A 20115-nucleotide genomic window follows, 5' to 3' on the forward strand; every position below is an offset into this window, starting at 1 on the left:
TCCTTCCCGCCTGGGACTGGTCCTGGGAGAGCCCCCTTCTCACACACATGAAGTGGCCGATGACTCAGGGATGTACGGGGCCCATGATAAGCCTGAGCATCGCACCTGGGGGCCGTGGTCACACTGCAGTGCTGCGTCCACACTAACTGTGCCCAGTGGGGTAGCCCCCAAGGCGCATGGGGCCTGAGGAGTGGCCTGGAAGGGGAAGAAGAGGGCCTGGGGCTGGGCAGGGTGAGGAAGGAAGAGAAGGGGTATGGAACGGAGGGCCCAGAGTGGGCATCCAGAGTTGGGCCCTCACCACTGAAGCCCGCTGTGTTGCCAGGAACGAGAAGGCTCACACCAGCTGGAACATGGGTGCCATCTTGGAGGGGGACCGGAGAAGCTTTGCACGCCGTGGGCCCAGGGAGAGGCTTGCCGAGGGCATGATCCTTAGGGCCAGGGAAGGGAACTATGACTGGATCTACGGGATCCTCAGGGACGGCCTTGCCAGCGCCGACGTGGCCGATGCCAAGGGCTACACCGTCCTCGCCGCAGCTGCCGTGAGTCCCCATGCAGGATGTCCCCCAGGACTGTGGACCAGTGGCAATCTGGGGTCCTCTCCCTTCTGCGGGGCTGCTGTCCTTCCAGCCCATAAGTGGGATGTACAGGGTCAGAGGACAGAAGGCTGGGGACCTTGTTAGTGCGGGCCTCACTCACCTGCTGTCCTCATGAGGCTGGCTTCCTCCCTCTAGGTTCACCGTCACAACAACATCGTCAACCTTCTGCTGGACAATGGGGCCGACGTGAACAAGTATACAGACGAGGGCCTCACGGCACTCAGCATGTGCTTCCTTCTCTACTACCCGTCCCAGTGCTTCAAGCCCAACATCGCCGAGAGGACAGAGCCCAAGCCCCAGGTCAGCTCCTCGGCCTGGCCTGGTGTCTGCAGCACCCATCCCCCAATCTCTGTCCCCCATTCTCCATCCACTTGTCCTACTCTCCTGGCAGTGGTCCCCAGCCTCCCCATCTTTGTGCAGATCGGCTTCAGGTGGGGTGAAGGGACACTAAGGCCCACAGGCAGGGAGCAGAAGGCAGGGACGGAGCCAGCACACCTGCTCGGGTGTCCTGAGCTCTTGTTGCAATGCCAAGGGATCTGTGTCCCATCCTGGCCACATGCACAGTGGTCAGCTGGAGACCCTCCTGCAGGCCCAGGGAAGGAATCGTGGAGGGAGGGAGGGAAGGCTGGCAATTCGGGAGGGAGGTCCCCCTTTGCTGGGTGTGAGGAGTGCTGCCCAGAAGTCCCCGGTCAAGTGTTGGCGTGAACTGCTTCGGATTGTTTGGGAAGCACCCCCAGCCGTGGGATCATGGGGTCCCATGGTGGTCCTGAGTTTCACCTGTCCGGGAGCCCCACCACCGCCACAGAGGCGCCCTGTACACCTCTGTTCCAGCACGGGCTCCCAGCAGGGTGGTGTCTGAGGGCCTGCTCTCCACAGGGCAGGGCAACCCCCAGGGCCAGTCTCCTGAGTGCCGGCTGCGGGACCGCATCTCCACACCCCTCATGAAGCCCTAGACCCTGAGGGTCAGCCCTGTGAGGCCAGCAGGCCTGGGACTGACCTCTGCCCAGCAAGCCTTCCGTGGGGGCTGTAGCTTTCTTTCCTCGTGGTCAGGGCCCCTCCTGGGTGGGTGAGGGAACAGCGCTAGAAAAGGTCCCTGGGTGGGACCCTTCTCTCACCTCATCCCTGTCTCCTGAGTTTCTTCCTTGAGAAGAGGCTTTTACTGAGCCGTGGCCTATGCCCTGTGGTGGGCAGAGTTCCTCAGTTACCAACCCATGCCCCCTGCCCCTGTTTCTCCTGGGCAGGCCTCGGCTCCTGCCTTCAGTTCTCTGGGGGAGACCACACCAGGTCCTGAGGATTTCAGGGTCGGGGGTAGGTGGGGGGAGCAGGTGCACGTAGGAGGAGGCCAGAGCCTGTGGGTCCCGCTGCCCTGGGTGGGGAGGGGGAGCAGGTGCGGTGGAGGTGAGGAGGCCAGATCTCACAGAGTCTTGCTGGCCTGGGTGAGGAGGAGGAGCAGGTGCACGGAGTTGGTTGTGGGGAGAAGGGCAGACCCCACAGGGTCCCGCTGGCCTCGGTGGGTCCTGTGTGCAGGCAGCTGGGAGAGGTCTCCCAGGGAGGTGGCAGCTGAGGAGCCCGCAGGAAGTTGAAGGTGGAGGGTTTGAGAACGAGCTGTAGGGTCCCTTTGCTTTTATGGCCCCGTTCACTTGTATCTGGTTTGTGAGAACACCCTCCTTCTTGGCCAGAGGTGGTTAACGTACAGGAACGACAGCTTTGAAGTTTCAAGGTGATGGTGTGAACAGGGGTGGAGATCACTTTGGCCCCTGTGCAGTCACCCCTTCATTGGGAGTACTGTCCCCACAGCATCTCCAGGGGGATGCTGGCTGTGGGGAAGCCTCATCCATTATTGGGGAGGCAGTGAGAGCCTCAGAAAGCATTTATTTGTGTAATTAAAATACTCGTAAAAATCACTCCTCTACTTTTTTTTGAATTTCTTACTCTGAAACACATGACATGTACACAACATAAGAGAAGGAATACGTGTGGGAGCGTGCGGGGACAGTCCCTGACTAGGCAGCTGCCAGCAGGTGGCCCCCCCACTGTGTCCCCAGCCTGCCACGCCCCCCCCCCCACCGCTGTGCGCAGTTCAGAGAGAATTCCATCCACGTCAGCGGGCTTCAGCTGTCCCCTAAAGACACATTCTTAGCCCACCACAGACCCCCTCATCTCACCTGAAAAGTTAAATAGCAAGTTTTGAGTCCTCTGGGATCCCCTGGTGCCCCCCCCGCCCCCAGCGTTTCTGCCTCAGGGGTCTGGGGTGGGCCCAAGAATCTGCATTCTTGGCCGTGCTGATGGACCCTGGAACCACGCTTAGAGAGCAGAGGCTGTGAACCGGGCATGCAGGAGAGCATCTGCGGACAGGAAGGTCGCACAATCCCCATTGCCAGTCCTGTCATCTAAATGTCTCTAGGGCTGGGGTGCCTGGGTGCCTCAGTCCCTTGAGTTTCTGCCTTAGGCTCAGGTCATGATCTTGGGATCCTGGGATCGAGCCCTGCATTGGGCTCCCTGCTCAGCCAGGGGCCTGCTTCTCCCTCTGCCCCTCTCCTCGTTCGTGCTTTCTCTCTCTCAAATGAATAAAATCTTTAAAAAAATAAATGTCACTAGGAGCTACATTAAAAAGAGGTAAAACAGGTGGAATTAATTTTAGTCATCTATTTTATTTAACCATGTGTATCCACAATTGATTCTCTCTGTGTGTAAAATCAGTATCGGTACAGGGCGACGTTCTGCTTTGTCTGCTCAGGCGCACTCTGGATCTGGACGCGCCCCAGGTCGAGAGCTCCATTGCCACATGTGGCTGGTGGCTGCTGTATGGCTTGGGTCTCTGTGTGATGCCCCCAGATGTTTGCGTCCATCCTTGGGTTTCTTCAAAGTGTTTTAGCGTTGTCAGCCGAGATGCCTGGAAGAACGCTATCTTCCGTGAGCATCGGTCCTTGCTCGAGAAGTTGGCTTGATGGGATGGGCCCTCCGACTTCTTTCTGCAGATGATTTTTTTTCTCTTTTTGTACTTTCCAAAGGAAGCTTCAAATATGCCAGGAACTCCCAACCATGTCTTCTCATTCCCCGAAGTGGCCAAGGAATCTGTGTATTTAGAGGAATTGGTGCCCAGCCTGGGCAGCCAGGAGCAGAAGTCCACTGTGTCGGGCAGCGAGGAGGACCGCCTGTCTGCGGGGACCCAGCTGTCTCAGGAATCCCCCGAGCTGGGGAGCAACCCTCAGAAGTGGGACCCTCTGTCACCGCGGGACAGCATCAGCGACCTGGAGAAGGAGGTGGATGGTGTGATCAGGACTCTGGACGGGCACACGCTGGGCAGCCAGGAGATGAACTTCGAGTCCAGCATCTGTGTGCGCAACTACTCCATCACGCTGTCCCAGGACCTCCTGCAGAAGAGTGCCCGGGCCCACAGCATGCTGAAGACCTCCTCCTTCAGTGCCCCTGGCTCCACAAATGGCACCATGAGGAAGATGGCGCAGGCCATGACCGAGTAGGTTGCTAGAGTGTGGGCATCGGAGCCAAGGGTCCCTTTCGGGGGTGGGTCACAGGCTCAGTGGGCCAGCATCACTTCCCCAGCTGCCAGGAGGGAGCATTCCCGGAGGTGTGTGTCCCACACCCCCGATCCCGCAGGGATGCCGTGGGGCCTGTCTTACGCACGGCCTCCAAGGTGTCTGTGTGGCTCCAGGCCGGGGGCCTGGTTAGGAACTTGGGGACAGTGGCAGTGAGAATCCAGGGAGTGTGCTCCAGCTGCTGCGGGGCGGGGAGCACTGTGCAGGGCCCACACACATGCACCAGCTCACACCCACAGACATACTCACACACACTTGCCTGCACACACTCACTCCCTCTACACTGTGTGACACACTTACACAGGCACTCGCACACCCGCTTACACAACTCATCACACACTTGACCCCTCACTCCCCACACACACACGCTCACATGCCCTCACCCCTGCCCTCTCAAAGTGTGTCCCCAGGTGTCCCAGACCCTGTCAGGGAGTCTGTGGGTGGAGGTGATGTCCTGATGTCCCAGACTCACGCAGGGTTGGGAGCCCTCCAAGTGCTGGATTCTGATGCAGCCCAGCACACATCTTTCATAAAAATAGATTGTTTTGTTAATATGCAATGGGTTTATTATTACTTTTTAAATGTATTAGTATTTAAAATTTTTTTCTCAGTTACAGTACTGTAGATGTGGGCAGATAGAACCTGCATAAACAAAGCTGTTTAGGGTCCTCCGAAGGTGTTAGGGGTAGAGAGGGGTCCCACAAACAGCACATTTGAGAATGACGGCTCTGGACTCACCCTGCCTCTCCACTGCCTTCTCATTTGCCCCACCTGTGCCGTGTGGGAGGTGGGGTCAGCAGGACGGGCCAGAACCTCCACCTGCCTGCTTTCTTGGCCATTCTTAATGCCTGCGTGGCTCCTCATCACCTTGACCTTCCTGCCCAGTGGGGCTGCCGTCCCGGCCAGCCAGGTCCCGGCCAGGCTTCCCCACTGATGCTGGCTCTTTGCCCCTCGTCAGAGCTGTGTGTGTGTCAGTGTGTATGTGCACACCTATGGACATGTGTGTGTTATGTTTGTAGTGTGGGCATGTGTGTGCATGCATGCATGTCTGGGTATGATGTCATGTCCTATGTGTACAAGGTGCTCTATGTTGTCAGCTCTTGGCCACCCCGGGAGAGAGGGCTGGTCCCCACCACACGCCCTGGCTCACAGATGACCCCAGCAAGGCTGGGTGGGCACCCAAGGCTGGAGCAGGGCAGGGCTGCAGCTGGACTGGAGCTGGGCTGGCCAGCTCAGGGGGCGTTGGCAGTGGGGGTCTGCCCTGGCACCAGGCAGGGGCCGGGGGTCTTGGAAAGAATGCTGAGGGGCTGTGAATGCTGGGGCTCCTGAGCCGCCTCTTCCAGGGAGTGCTGCTGCTGCCCCCGGGGTGCCGTCCTGTGCCTGTCCCCCAGCCTTGACCCTCACACTAATCCTTGCAGACACAGGAACAGGTGGCAGACCATCAGGCTCCTGCTGCACCGGGGCGCAGACCCCAACCTGTGCCGCGTGCCCATGCAGGCCCTGTTCTTTGCCGTCAAGGCCGGGGATGTGGCCGGGGTGAAGCTACTGCTGGAGAACAGGGCCAGGACGGACATCCAGCTCCCTGTTGAGGTGGGACCCCCCGCGGGGATGTGGAAGGGTCCTGCAAGGCCAAGGGGGGGGGCTGATGGGGGCTCATTAGTGGCAAGAAGTTAGAGCACTTGGTTTTGAAATGTCCTCATGGTACCGTTTCTTCTCTGGTGATGAGAACACAGGCTCTTTGTGGTGCTGGGGGCGGGCCTGGGTGAAGTGGAACAGGGGGTGGGGGAGTTGTGGTGGAGGCCTGCAGGGTGGTGTGCCTGGGGGCAGGGGGTGTGCATGGGGCGGGTCGCGGGGGGCAGCGAGGCTGACAGATTTGTCTGGCTTCAGCTGCTGCTCGGTGTCCTGGCTCGGTGGCAGTGGGTCTCTCCTCGCCAGCCCCACTCCCCCTGCCCCCGGCCAGGCTGCGCACCCCTTCTCTTCTCCGTATGGAGGTGTCCTGAGTGCAGGACGGTATCATGTCTGTGGGAGACCAGGGATAATTTCAGGATAGCCCTCTAGGCTTATGGATGGGACCCCACCGGCGAAGCTAAGGTGGCAGCCTGTGAACGCCAGACAGATGTCGTTTGCGTGCTCAACCATCCCACTTCCTGCTCAGACATCTGACACTCCCGCGGTCCTCTCTGCAGGCGCAGGTCCACGCTATTTTAAGCTTCGGGTGGACACTGAGCAGGCCGGAGAGCACCTGTGTGCGGTGGGCTGCTGTCCTCCCAACCTTTCTCCACGGGCACCAGCTGTTACCCTGAGACCCTGCTTTGGGGGTTCTGCTTGTGGGGAGCAGACAGCCTTCCACTTTGCCCCTGGTCTGCTGCGTGCTCCTGGCGGGATGCTCACACCTCCACGGGGCCGGCCCAGAATGAGCAGAGCCCGGAGATGGAGATGGTCATCCCGCCAGTGTCTCAGCACATGGCCAGGGGCTCCGTGGGTGAAGAAGGGACAGGCCTGGGCAGGGTCTGGAGTCAGGAGCTGCTTGGCCATCCATGCCGAGGGCCTGGCAGGAAGGGCAGGAAGGGCAGTGGCTCTTCTCAGAGGAAGGTAGGGACAGTTGGTCTAAAGTGAAGACGGGGCTACTGGCTGGCTACAGGCCTGGCAAACAGGAACACCTTGTCACATTCCCACATATCACCACGAGGCAGTGCTGTGGGGTTTCGGAGAGGGGTGGGGCCCTGGGGGTGCCGCTCACCTGTGAGCCGGCCCTCACCCCTACCCATGTTGCCTCTGCAGCTGAGGGCCCTCACCCCCCTGCACATCGCAGCCGCCCTTCCCGGGGAGGAGGGCGTCAAGATAACGGAGCTGCTGCTCCACGCTGTCACGAATGTGGACGCCATGGCCGCCGACCAGGACGACACGTACAAGTCCGGCAAGGTGCGTGTCCTGTCCTGTGGGGTGAGGGGTTGCTGTTGGCCCAGGGGGCCCTCTCTGTGCCCAGTGCTGACTGCTCTATTCAGAACGTCACTTCCGTGTCACGGTCCCTGACGAGGGCGATTACTGCTCTGTGGGCCCCCAGCCCACCCAGTCTGCCTCTGTCGGCATTCATGTGCTCCCTGTGTGCAGGACCATAGTGGGGCGGGGGCCCAGCTCTGACCCTGCCTGGGGCCTGTGGGTGCTGGTGGGCTGGCCAGAGGGTTCCACAGGACGGTGCTCAGACCTGCCATCCGTGAGCAGGGCCACTGGCTTGTGCTCCTCTGTGGGAACGTGTCTGCGTGGGAGGTCGCACCTGCAGGTCTCCAGGCCCAGCCTGGTGCTTGTGGGGGATGCTTGGGGGCCGGCACATGCCCCCACTGTCTGTACGCAGCTAGACCTGTTGCCTTCAAGCCTGAAGCTCAGCAACGAACCAGGCCCAGCCAGCATCTACCACAGCAAGCCCGTGGCCCCGCCAGTTGAGGGGGGCAGGACGGCTCTGCACGTGGCCTGTGAGCGGGAGGACAACAACAAGGCGAGCTGGGCGGGGAGCATGTGTGCATGTGCCTCTGTACACGTGTGCGAGTGCCTTGGGTGTGCCCAGGCAAGTGCGTGCACACGAATGTGTATGTGTGTGTTCTGTGTGTGCATGCACACGTGTCTCTGCAAACTTATACTTGTAGGCCAGAACACACCTGTCTGTGGGTACATATGTGTACAAGCTCTGTGTGTGTGCATGGGGGATGCGTGTGCACCTGTGTGTCTGTGTGTGGGGGGAGCCCTGCCAGTCCCCATCTCGGACTCGGGACCCTGGGGTGGCCTTGTTCCATAGAGCCCTGGGCCATGCCTCCTGTCCACCTTGGGGATTAACCATCAACGAGGCGGGTGCAGGAACCTGTCACAGGAGGCCCAGTGGCTGCAGAGGGTGTGGGTATAGCAGGGAGCCAAGCCTTGGCTTTGTGCTACAGGCCAGTGCAGCCTGGGTCAATAAGCCTCAGAGCACATAGTAAACTGGGCCTTAGTTTACCCACCCATAGACTGGAAATCGTAGCCGGCCTCTTGGGCCTGTGGCATGGGTGGTCTGCTGCCACACAGGGTTGCAATCGGGCACGCCCGTCCTGTTGTGAGGGTGTGACGACCTGCATCAGGGTGCATGTGGGGTGGTGCTGGGGGCGGGGCAGGTGAAGGCACCAACATGCCTCCCTGCCCCACAGTAGCCCCGGTTGAAGCCTTGTTGAGCTCAGACCACCACTCTGAGCCATCATGTGTGTGTTCTGGCAGGGAGGAGAGCAGGGGGACGCTTTCCCAGAAGCCCCTCAGCAGACTTGGCCTGGCCGGGGGTGTGTGGGGGTGTGGGGCCCAATCTGCTCACCAGGTCTGCACACCTGCAAGGGGAACTGGAGCCTGGAAGAGTCCTCAAAGCTGCAAGGGCTTCCAGAGCACTTCTGGGAGAGAAGGGGAAGCTGCGGGGTCCCCAGGGAGAAGGGCAGGGAGGGCAAGGATGGGCCCTTCCAGCGTGGAATGCACCCCTGTTGCTGAGGCCGGGTTTCTCCTGTGCTCTGGTGTCCTATACAGTCCCTGGGCCCCGGGGCAGGGCATGTTCCTCCGGCCATAGCTACCATGGGCCAGCCTGGCTCCTGGAGTCACACAGTCCCGACGCTCCCCTCCACTTTGCAAACAAGCCTTAAAGCAATTTGTGCATTGTGTGTCCTTCCTGTTTTGTGTTGGAAATGATGTATGTTGAGCAAACATTTTCCTGTTTGAGGATCTACCCAACTCCCCACCTGTCTGTGCATCCATCCAAAATTTAGAACTGTCTCTGTGTATGCCAGGAACCGGTGTGTGGGAAATACCAATTCAGTGACGAACTTGTTTTTATGCATTTGAGTTAATGATCCATCCCAGGTGCTCCTGGGAGTCAGGGCACCTCTTTAATGTGTGGCCCCGCCTTTCTCCCCCCACAGTGTGCCAGAGACATAGTCCAGCTCCTCCTCTCCCACAAGGCGAACCCCAACATGCTGTGGAGTGGCCACTCCCCGCTCTCCCTGTCCATTGCCAGTGGAAATGACCTGGTGAGGTGTCCTACCCACAGCTGGGGCCCCTGCAGGGTTCCTGCCTCAACGTGACCGCCTCCCTAGTCAGGCTTTTGCATTTGCTGTTGGTGGGGGTAGCATGAAGACAGCACAGTGTGAGTGGCGTGATGGTTCCCCTCCCTGGTGGATGGAGCACCTCAGAGAGAGAAGAGAATAGAAGGGAAGGTGGGTGGTAGGGATGACGGTTCAGCTGGGTGGACGCTCCCTCAGGGTGGGCGGATAACAACCCCTGCTTATCCTGGGCACTGACCCCTCAGGACACTGGGAGAGGAACCTTGGCCAGTTCCCATTTTCTGCTGCCGCCAAGGATTATGTGTTCACCATCCGTGCATCCGCCTGTCCATCCATCCATTCCTTTGCCTGCCCCTCCCCATCTATCCATACATCTATCCATCTACCTACCTACCCACCCACTCATCCGTCTGTTCACCCACCTACCCACACCTACCAATCAATACATTCTTCCAGCCTTCCTCCCAGCCATCCAAACACACATCCATCCAACCCACCCTTCCATCCATCCATCCACACAACCAGCCAATGACACATCCATCCACCCATCCAACCATCCAACCACACGTCCATCCAGTCCATCTTTCCATCCATCCATCCATACAACCAACAACACATCCATCTAAACCATCCATCCATCCTTCTACCCATCCACCCAACCAATCCATCTAATCCATCCATATGTCCATCCATACATCTATCCATTCTTCCATCCATCTTTCCTTCCATCTGTTCTCCCATCCGTCCGTCCATCCTTTCACCATCGTCCATCCATTTGTCTTTCCATCCATCCATCCATCTGTCTGTCCATCCATTCTTCCACCATTCCTTCTTCTTCCATCATCCTTCCTTTCCTTCCTCCTTCCAGCAATCTATAATACATATACCCATTCATCCTTTCCTTTAACTGTTGATTTTTTGAGTATCCACTAGGGCCAGGCAGATACCATTCTAGGCATTAAGTGTTAAATAAAATAAGGTCTGTGCTCTCAAGGATCCTACATTCTCCTGTTGGAGACAGACCATAATCCAGAGTGCCACAAAATTTTAGGTGGTGGTAAGTGCTCTGAAGATAGTAATAGCTGGATAAAGAGTAGAGAATGATGGAGGGTGCACCGTTATAGCAGGTGACCAGGGGCCGCTCTGGCCTATGGTGAGGTGACATATGAGCAGAGACCTGACGAAAAGGGAGCACTGTGATGAGGGTTGTGGGGGCTTCTGTGGTCCTTCTCTCCATCCTCCCTTCACATGTACCTTGAGTCATATACTGAGCAAGTTAAGAGGGGCACCTGCCTGGTCATGTAGGTGGGCGAGGCAGGGTAGAGAGCTGCCTTCTGGGGGACGGAAGCTCTTGAGAGAGCCTCACACCTGTGTGTCTCCTGCCCAGCCAAGATGCTGTCACTCCTGGCTTCCTGCTCGTACTGGGGCCAGTGGCTGGGGACACAGCAGGGAGCAAGTGAGACGTGTCCCATTCTGCGTCTGGTCAGGTGACCACAGTGACTCAGGTGCCTGGGTGCAAAGGCAGACTGGTCCCAGGGAGGAGGGGCTGATGGGACACACACCAGGCAGTGTGCTGGCCCCTGGGGCTGGAAAACAAAATGTAAGCTGGGAGCAATTTAGAGCAAACAGACAGTGTGCAGAGAAAGTGCCAGCCCTGGGCTGCTGGGGTGGGTGTCGCAGCCATCCGTGGGGAGCCACTGTGTGCCCTCTCCCTGCCCCAACCTCGTTCCCTGAGCTGGGACAGCAGTGGTACCTGCAGTGGGGGGGGGGATTGGAAGTGGCCAGGTGTGACTGCCATTGTGCTCAGGACAGCAGAAACCTCTGGCTACTTCCTCCACGTACGAGGAGAGGGGGGCGGAAGGGGTGCTGACAGGCTTCTCTGTGTCCAGATTGTGAAGGAGCTTCTGTCCCACGGAGCTGACCCCAACCTGCTGCTGACCAAAGGCTTAGGCAGCGCCCTGTGTGTTGCTTGTGACCTCACCTACGAGCACCAGAGGAGCATGGATAGCAAGCTGGCCCTGGTGAGGGGTGAGGCTGGGGCAGGGGCTGGCGTGCAGGGCAGGGGGCCCTAGCATGTAGGGGTCTGGGCATGTATATAGGAACCCTTGGCTTAGACTTCATTCCTGGCAGGTAGGGTTTCAAGTAATCTTGCTCAGTACTTAAGAAATAACACAGAATTCCTGCCTTTTATGTTATATGGGCCTGAACATGTGACATACAAACCCACTCAATAGGCCAGACAAAGTCCTCTGGTTCATCTCAAGGAAGACGTAGGCCATCACTTTGGTTGGGGGGCAGGACCGTGGATTTTCTGAGTAGAGTGGGCATTGGCGAGGGATCCTGGTCAAGGACGTGCTGGAACGGCATTGGTCCTGCCCTGGGTGGGGACCTGGGGGGGTGCCGGGCCCCGGGCAGGGGTTTTGGGGGGATGCCATGCCCAGGTGGGGATTTTCGGGGGCACCGTGTCCTGGCTGTGGACACAGCTTGCTGGTAGCCTTGCTGTTTCTTCCGGGTGGGCTCAGTGTGACCAGGAGGCACTCTGCTTTGTAGGTCCTGCATGCTGTGCTGTTCCCTCAGAGTCCCCGTCTGTCCTCCCAGCTGCTCTGGCCCCGCCAGGCCCCCAACATGGTCCCTTGTGTGTCTGCCCCCTCCTCACTCCCACGCCGGGGCCTGGGGTCTTCCACGGCAGTGCGGCGTGGGCAGGCCCTCCCTGTGCTGTGCACTCGCCCCTTCCCACACCCATGGGGGGACAGGACAGCTCTGTGTGGGCTGCTTGCTATCCCGGCTCCTTGAGGGCCATGGTGTGTGGTTCCCCGAGAGCTGGAGGCACCAGACGGGGGTTGAGAGCCTGGATTTCTGGAGGCTGTCACACTTGACAGTTCCACTTTAGGGAAAAAGAAGTAACCCTTTTCCTTGAGATCATGTTTCTGGATATCATTTTAAGGGTCCTCCCTCGATCCTGATCTCCTGTCCTCCAAGCACCCAGAAGTGCCCCCACATGTGCTTCTGGGGCCTCTCAGTGGTTCTGGATCTGGGGGTGGGTAGGTCAGCTTTGCCCCAACCATGCCATCTGCCTCCATAATTATCTGGGAAGTGGAAGGACTCTCTTTCTTAACCGTTAAATTATCTTGTCTTTGACCTTAGGAGCCTTTCCCTGGGTCCCCTCAGCCTCTGATGCCTGCCTTGCTTTCTGGTTCATCAAGGGGACTCTCACACACCTATGGGTTCCTGCCCCTGCCCCTGAATCACCCACCAGTTGGCTTTTCAGTGATTTAATTACATACAACTTACTCATTTACTACTATTTATCACGACAAAGGCATAAAATTTCAGCAAACAGCATGGGAACACCATATCCCCTCTCCTAGATGCACGGGTTATTCATACTTTAGCCGCCCACTTCCCCACCTTCTGGGCTCCCGGACACTCCCCTGTGCCTGCCACCCAGCACTGTGCCGGCCCCAGCTGGGGTTGGCCTTCGTGCTGTCATACCAAGGAAGTCCGCATTTATAGGGGCGTTGTACACTGGGCATCCCCCAACCCTTGCCCTCCTGCCATTTGCAGTCCCCCACCCCCTTGACATGGCTCATGGTCCGATAGCGTCCTTTAGCCCCTCCTGCTCTGACGCGAGCCTGGAGCTTGTCCTGCTAGCTGGCCTCTTGCTCTTGGGACGGTGGTTGTTTCTCCGAGGCCCAGATGACGACAGAGACTGTGCAAGGGCTAACTTCCTGTCTGTGCTTCCCCAGGAAAATGCACCCCACCCCCAGGCCCAGCGACCGTAGCTAAATGCCCTGCCCACGTGGGCTGTGGGGTGCCCAGAAGTCTCCAACAAGAGAGGCATTTAGCCCCTCCGTTCTGGCTGCAAACAGAGTCCGCACATCTAGGGACAGGCTTGGGGCTTCCTGCTCATGGGCGCTGTGCTCCGCTGGCTATTGGGGGACTGCTGAGCACCCCCCAGTGACAGCCCACTGGCACGTGGCCGGGAAGTAGGCCACGTGTGGTGAGGCGGCCTTGGCGGGTGACAGCCTGGTTTTCGTCTGCTCGGACGGAGTCGCACAGAGCCCCGTGGTTCTGCAGTTGGGCTAAGATTCAAGCTGAGACTGTAAGACCCTGGAGCCTCGGTTGCTCACCGACCAACGCACTTTGACCCCGCGTGCACGCACAGGCACCCGCAGTTCCTGAGCTCCCCGAACGTCGGGGGCTGGGGTTGGTCAGAACATGCTTGGTGGTTGCTGTCCTCTCGCTTTTGGTCTGGGCACCAGGACCATAACCAGCCTCAAGTTACAGACCCACGGCAAGTCCCTGGTGTGGTGGGGGACGGGAGGGGGCTCCCTGAGCAGTGGCCCAGCCTCGATCTACCTTATGCTCTGCCCTAACTTGTCGTCTGTGGGGTCAGCACATCTATCCTGTCTGTCTGTCTGTCTGTCCTCACTGGGAAGGCTTCCCTGCCTTCCCAGTGAGGGCAATGACAGCCCTTGCTGGCTGCACCTGCTCTCCGGCTGGGGGCCTATTGTCAGGCTGCCCCCTGCCACTGCCGCGGTGCAAAGACTGGGAGCCACAGGTGATGTGGGCCACAGTGTTGGGCACCCTGGCTCCGAATCCTGCCTTCTGGTGGCCTGGGCATCCACACACATATGACTCAGGCTCTGCTATCCACAGATTGACCGGCTCATTCATCATGGGGCTGACATCCTGAACCCCGTGACGCTCACGCAGGGGGACAGGGTGGCTGTGGGCACGGCTGTCGACTATGGGTATTTCAAATTCTACCAGGTATGGCTCTGAGTGTCCCGCTGTTGATGGGGGGAGAGGGGTGGGGCCCTGAGAGTCCCTCGAGCAAGGCTGGGCCACAGGCCCTTCCTGCCTCAGAGCGAAACCCAGCCTGGGCTGCACCCCCAGCATACCCTGCCACCGGGGCGCCTGTTGCCAGCTTTCCGAGCACCGCTCTATGCTGTCCTCACCCTGGGGAGGTGGGCTCCCCCTGTGCTGGCCTGGATCCATGTCCCTCCCGTGCTAGGTGGCGAGGTGGTGGGCTGGGGCTGTGCGGTCCCTGGTTGTGACGGGATGCTGTGCCGCAGGACCGGAAGATCGCCCACTGCCCCTTCCACATGCTGATGCCCGCCGAGCGGGAGCTGTTCCTGGCCCGCAAGAGGCTCCTGGAATATATGGGCTTCCAGCTGCGCCGTGCTGTCTTTGCCAAGGAGAGTCAGTGGGATCCGAAGCTGCTGACTCTGAGCAAGAAAGGTGGGGGTCACAGGCCGTGACTCCTGTCCTCACAGGCCATGGCACAGGCATGACACCCGAGGCAGGGCGAGTTTCTGGCTGAGCTGGTTAAGGCTGCCACGCCGCCCTCCAGTGGGAAGCAGCAGGGGCTTTGCTCCATGACAGCCCAGTGGCTCCAGGACTCTGCTTTGCTCTCTTGTGGGCGGGGGTCATGGGGGCAGGCCCCACGGCTCCATGGGATGCCAGCAGGTGAGGGTAACCTCAGGACACTCTCGGCCTGGGGCCACAGGCTCCCGAGGTGGGCTGATCAGCTCTGTAGCAGGAGGAAGAGGGACCCGCTCTGCCCTCTGCTCGGAGGGCCATCTCCCAGGGGCTGCAATAGGGACCGTGCCCCTGCCTGGTGTTGCCTGGTTTGGGGGGTGTGGCCTTGGGTCCTGAGGCCCCACGTGGGCTGGCCAAGGGGCAACACACGGCAGAGCCAGCCTGAGGGAGTGGAGTTTTGAGCGAGAGAGTGGAAGGAGGGGCTGCAAGGTCATTTGACTTGGAAGACAGGCTTATGGCTTTTTTTTAAAATTTTTTTAAAGATTTTATTTATTTATTTGACAGACAGAGATCACAAGTAGGCAGAGAGGCAGGCAGAGAGAGAGGGAGAAGCAGGTTCCCTGCTGAGCAGAGAGCCCGATGCGGGGCTCGATCCCAGGACCCTGAGATCATGACCTGAACCGAAGGCAGAGGCTTTAACCCACTGAGCCACCCAGGTTCCCAGGAAGACAGGTTTATGGATCCCCAGAAGGATCTGGAAAAAACTTAAGTGCATGCAGGGAATTTGCTTCTTAGATGTAGTAATGACAATTCTAACAAGAGCCGGACTCCTGGTACAATGACATCTGCTGAGAGCCGAGCATACTTCCCTGGAGAGCAGGACATTGTGCAAGACCAGCCCCTTAGCATGCTGGTCAGCCATCTGTGTCTCCTCTCTACAGTGGGGTATCCCCAGGAAGTACAGAGTCATATAGCCAGGACAGTGGCCTTTGCACTCACATCACCAAGGGGCCTGGGGTTGTGTCTACCAGGAATCACACAGGTCACTGCTCTGGCCACGGTTGCATAGGACAGGCTCTCCCTCTGGATGATGGCTGCTGCTTCTACCTAGCTCTGCCTCGGCCGCTGGACCCCGGTGCCCCATCACAGCTTGACTCCTGCACCCTGGCTGTTCCACCTCTGAGCTCTGTCCCCTCTGCTCCCTGGTTGCTTGCAGCCAGACCTTGGAATGCAAGAATGGTTTAACAACAGCAAAATTAGTGTAATACACCACATTTTTAGACTGAAGAAGAAAACCACATGATCATTTCAACTGATGTAGAAAAAGCATTTGACAAAATCCAACACCTTTTCTTGATAACATACAACAAACAAGGAAGAGAGGGGCACTCGCTTAACCTGATTAGGGGGTCCTACACTGCTGTGATGTACCCACAGCATACATCAGACCCCACGGTGAGGGACAGGATGCTTTGCCCTATGATCAGGAAGAAGACTGGAATGTGTACTCTCACCATTTCTGTTTGATGTTGTGCTGGAGTTGTTAGCCATCGTAACTAGGCAAGAAAAAGAAAGTCATTCAGATTGGAAAGGAAAGACTTAAACTGCCTCTCTTTGCAGAAATTATCCTGCAGATTGAAAATCCTGGGAATCCACTTTTTAAACTGCAACCAATATTCAACTAAATGTATAAATATTAAAATACAAAATATAAATACAAAATGATTACACTATTAAAACTAACAAATGCATTAGCTAAGGTTGCAGGATATGAGATCAATATGGAAGCAAACAAAAAATGAGATTTAAAAAACTTTAATTTACAATAGCATCAATAAAAATAGAATACTTGGGAATACATTTAACAAAAGCCATGTGAAACTTGCACTCTCAAAACTACAATATGTTGCTGAAGTTAAAGGAGGCCTCGGTAAATGGGAAGACATCTCCTTATCTGAATCCCACTGCCTCCTTTGTATAAATGGAGAAGCTGATTTTCACATTCATATGGAATTACAAAGGTCCCAGAATAGCTGTAGCGATCTTGAAAGAAAAGAGCGAAGTGGAAAGACTCGCACTTCCTAAATCAAGACTTACTGCGAAATGACAATAAAAAGAGTGTGGCACTGGCAAGAAGACAGACATATGGACCGATGGACTGAAACGCAGGCCCCAGAAATAAATACATGTGCATGTCAGCTGATTTTCAACAAGGATGCCCACACTTTGAAATGAGGGCAAGAACAGACTTTTCAACAGATGGGACTGGGACAAGTGGTTATCCAGACACCATAGAATGAAGTTTGACCCTACCTCACACCACATACAAAACTGAATTCAATTTGGATTGAAGACCTAAATGCAAGAGCTTAAACTATAGATCTCTTCAGAGAGAATATAGGGACAAATCTTCAAATCCTCTGAGTTGGCAATGAATTCCTAGCTATGGCACTGAGAGCATGAGTGATGAAAGAAAGAAATGGATAAATTGGATTTCATCAAAATTAAAAACTTTCATGCTTCAGAGGACCCTATCAAGAAAATGAAAAATAATCCATGGTGTGGGAAGATATATTGAAAATCATGTATCTCATAAGGGATTTGTATGTAGGATAAATTTAAAAACCTTACAACTCCATAATAAAGACAAACAACTGAATTTAAAAACAGACAAGGACTATGGATAGAAATTTCTCCAAAGAAATATCTACAAATGGTGAACAGCTCATGAGAGGATGCTATCATCAGTTTCCAGTCCTGTACACACCAAACTGCCCTGAGCTGTCACTCTAACATCCACGAAGATGGAGACAATCGGGAAGTCAGTAACAGGTGCTGGCGAGGACATGGGGAAAGCAGAGCACTCCCACCCCGCAGGTGGGAGTAGAAAATGGCGCAGCCACTTTGGAAAGCAGCCTGGCCATTCCTTAAATGTTCATCATAGAGTTACGATATGACCCAGCAATTCCGCTCCTAGGTATATGCTCGAGAGAAATGGGAACATATGTCCACACAAAACTTGTGCTTGCACGTTTGTAGCAACATTATTTAGAAAAGCCAAAGAATGGAAACAACCCAAGTATCTATCAAAGGATGTATGGATAAGCAAATCGTGGCATATCCCTGCAATGGGATATGATTCATCCAGAAAAAGGAATGGACTGCCAGTGCATGCTAGGACATGGATAAACCTCAAAAAACATTGTTTTAAGCAAAAGAATCTACTCACTGAAGACCACACACATACCATTCCATTCATAGGAAATGTCCAGAATAGGCCAATCCGTAGAGATAAAGTAGGTCAGTGGTTGCCTAGGACCAGGGGGAAGGCGGCTGTCAGGGCCAGGCTCCCATCTGGATGGATGGGCACGTTGTAAAGTTGAGGACGGTGACGTCTGCACACTGCAAATGTGCGTGCCGCCCTTCTGTGCACTTCACATGCGTGGACGGGATGGAATGCGAATGCTAGGTCATCAGAGCTGCAAGAGTCCCACCACCTTAACACAAGGAGGTGCTTTCCTTTCACCCTGCCCATGTCCTTCAAAAGAACTGACTGCAAGAGCTGCCGCCCCTTCAGCCCCACTTCCGGTTCTGCATGACCATCACCTCTCCTGGTAGCTTGGCTCTGGGGCCACGGGGTCCTCACAACAAGGGCTTTGACTCGGGGCACAGTGTTGCAGAGCAGGCCCCTGGGCCCACACTTGAGCCCCCCCAGGAGCAGCTGCAGTGTGGCCCCTGGTGCTGGTGGGCACAGGGAGGATGGGGGAGGAAGGAGCAGCTCCCGCCATCTCTGTTCTTGGGTCCGGCAGGTGTTTGGGAGGTTTCTGCCACATTAGAGGTCAGGTGGCCTTCCTGTGGGGGCTGACATGCTGTTCGAGGAGAGGAAGGTGGTGGGGTGGAGCGGAACCTGTGACTGTCATTGGGGGGGCCTCACTGGCCTTTGATCCCCAGCCCACGTGTTTCCTGCTGCCAGCTGCCTGACAGCCAGTCAGGAGTCTTCACTCCGGAGAGCATCGTGAGCTAGTCAAGGCCAAAGCCTGGCCTCTTAACTGAGCCAGCCAATGGCAGAGACAGATGCAGAAGCAGAGGGAAGCCAAAGGGGGGATGCCCCCTCCCCAGAGGTGGACGCCCCAGTGCCTCAGCTCCTGCTCTGTGTCCTCCGACTTGCTTTGGGCTGTAGAAGGCTTGGGGTCCCCCCTGGTTCTCTGCAGTGCTGGGAGTGGGCCCACCACAGGGGAGAGGTTGAGGCGGGAGGCTCGGGGCTCCTGCTGCCTGCGGGCATTGCGGCATGGCTAGGGGGACCCACGGAGCCCCCCGTGGTTCTCTGTTGCTGCAGTGGAGCTGACCCCCTACCAGAAGCTGAAGCGGAAAAGCACCAGCCCATCCAAGTCGCTGCGCTCTGAGGAGCAGGAGCTGTAAGTGGCTGGTGGGGCTGTGGGCTGGGCTGCGTGGCCTGGCTGGACCGCCCCTGCCCAGGACAGCCGTGGGCGCGGGCCAAGATGAGGGTGGCAGATGGGTCGCAGGGCCCTCGTGGAAGGGCCCAGTGGGGTTTGAGCCCTGGCTCTGCTTCTTGAAGGCACTTCTGTCTTCACAGCAGCTGGGCTGCCGTGGGGCCCTGCAGCCCTCCCAGCCCCTTCCCCACCGGCCCCTCCCTGGGATCATGGCTCTGTACACAGCCTGCTGTTCCTGAACAGTCTCTCTAAATAAATGGGCACCTGGTTATCCCCGTGAGCGTCCTGGAAGGTGCCTGTCCAGGAAACCCTGGTGGGTGAGGTGGGGGTGCTGAGCGGGGACAGGCCAGGGGGCGGTGTCCACCCTGGGGGCTCACCTTCCTCCTGATGCAGAGCATGTGGGTGGGCCTGCAGGGTCAGCTCCACCTGCTCTGTGGCCCAAAAGGGTCCCCGATGCCGTGGCATCGTGTTGTTCCAACCACGGTATTGTGTTTCCGGTTTTGAAAGAGCTGGACATCCCTGGATGGGGATTTCAGGTCCCCATCCTCATGCGAGTGGCCACCCAGCGAGGAGGATGGTGGGCCTGGCACCAGCACCCGTCTGTGGGGGACGGCAGGGCCCAGAGGGTAGGCACCCCCCATGACTGCCCCTGTGGCTCCCGTGGCTCCCGTGGCTCCCATGCAGGATTCCCTTCTTCAAGTTCTGCTCCCAGTGCGGCCGCTCCGTGGGTGTGCGCCTGGTTCCCTGCACCCGCTGCTACGGGATCCTGACCTGCAGCAAGTCCTGCAAGACCAGGGCCTGGAGTGACTTCCACAAGCGGGACTGCGGCTCTCTGTCGGTCATCGGTGAGTCTGCACGCCCGGCCTGGGGGCTGCCATGGGGGCTGCTGTGTCTGAGGACATGGGCCTGTGCGGTGGGGAGGGGGGTGAGGTCTGTATTATTCCCCAAAACCTCTCGGATTCCAGCTGCTTTCCAGAACTCCCAGGTGGGCCCACTGTGCAGACAGGGTGGGGCTGAGCACCCTCTCCCCTCCCCTTCTCTAGGGGTCATGAGCCCTGGCTCGCTGGAGGTGGGCGTGGCCAGGGCCTTGCAGAACTGGGGCACCATCCACGGGGCTCCTCTGTACACGTGGGGGCCCTGGTGGGCACCAGTTTCCTTGGACCACAGCGCCCTTGGCATTGGC

The 20115-nt window shown here is 57.4% G+C and overlaps 1 protein-coding gene across 1 annotated transcript in view; it reads left to right on the top strand.

Annotated features, from left to right (window-relative positions):
- The window catches only part of ANKMY1 (ankyrin repeat and MYND domain containing 1), a 46457-nt gene that overhangs the window by 15806 nt on the left and 10536 nt on the right, over positions 1-20115 (top strand). Inside the window, exons 6-17 of the mRNA XM_080799199.1 lie at positions 323-539; positions 732-896; positions 3608-4074; positions 5572-5743; positions 6935-7075; positions 7506-7646; positions 9076-9183; positions 11106-11237; positions 13876-13989; positions 14295-14460; positions 18818-18896; positions 19617-19777. Coding sequence (XP_080655325.1) covers positions 323-539; positions 732-896; positions 3608-4074; positions 5572-5743; positions 6935-7075; positions 7506-7646; positions 9076-9183; positions 11106-11237; positions 13876-13989; positions 14295-14460; positions 18818-18896; positions 19617-19777 — 2063 coding nt within the window. The remainder of the gene's footprint in view (positions 1-322; positions 540-731; positions 897-3607; positions 4075-5571; positions 5744-6934; positions 7076-7505; positions 7647-9075; positions 9184-11105; positions 11238-13875; positions 13990-14294; positions 14461-18817; positions 18897-19616; positions 19778-20115) is intronic.

This window comes from Martes martes (genome assembly GCF_963455335.1).
Source record: "Martes martes genome assembly, chromosome: 3".
Lineage (NCBI taxonomy): Eukaryota > Metazoa > Chordata > Mammalia > Carnivora > Mustelidae > Martes > Martes martes.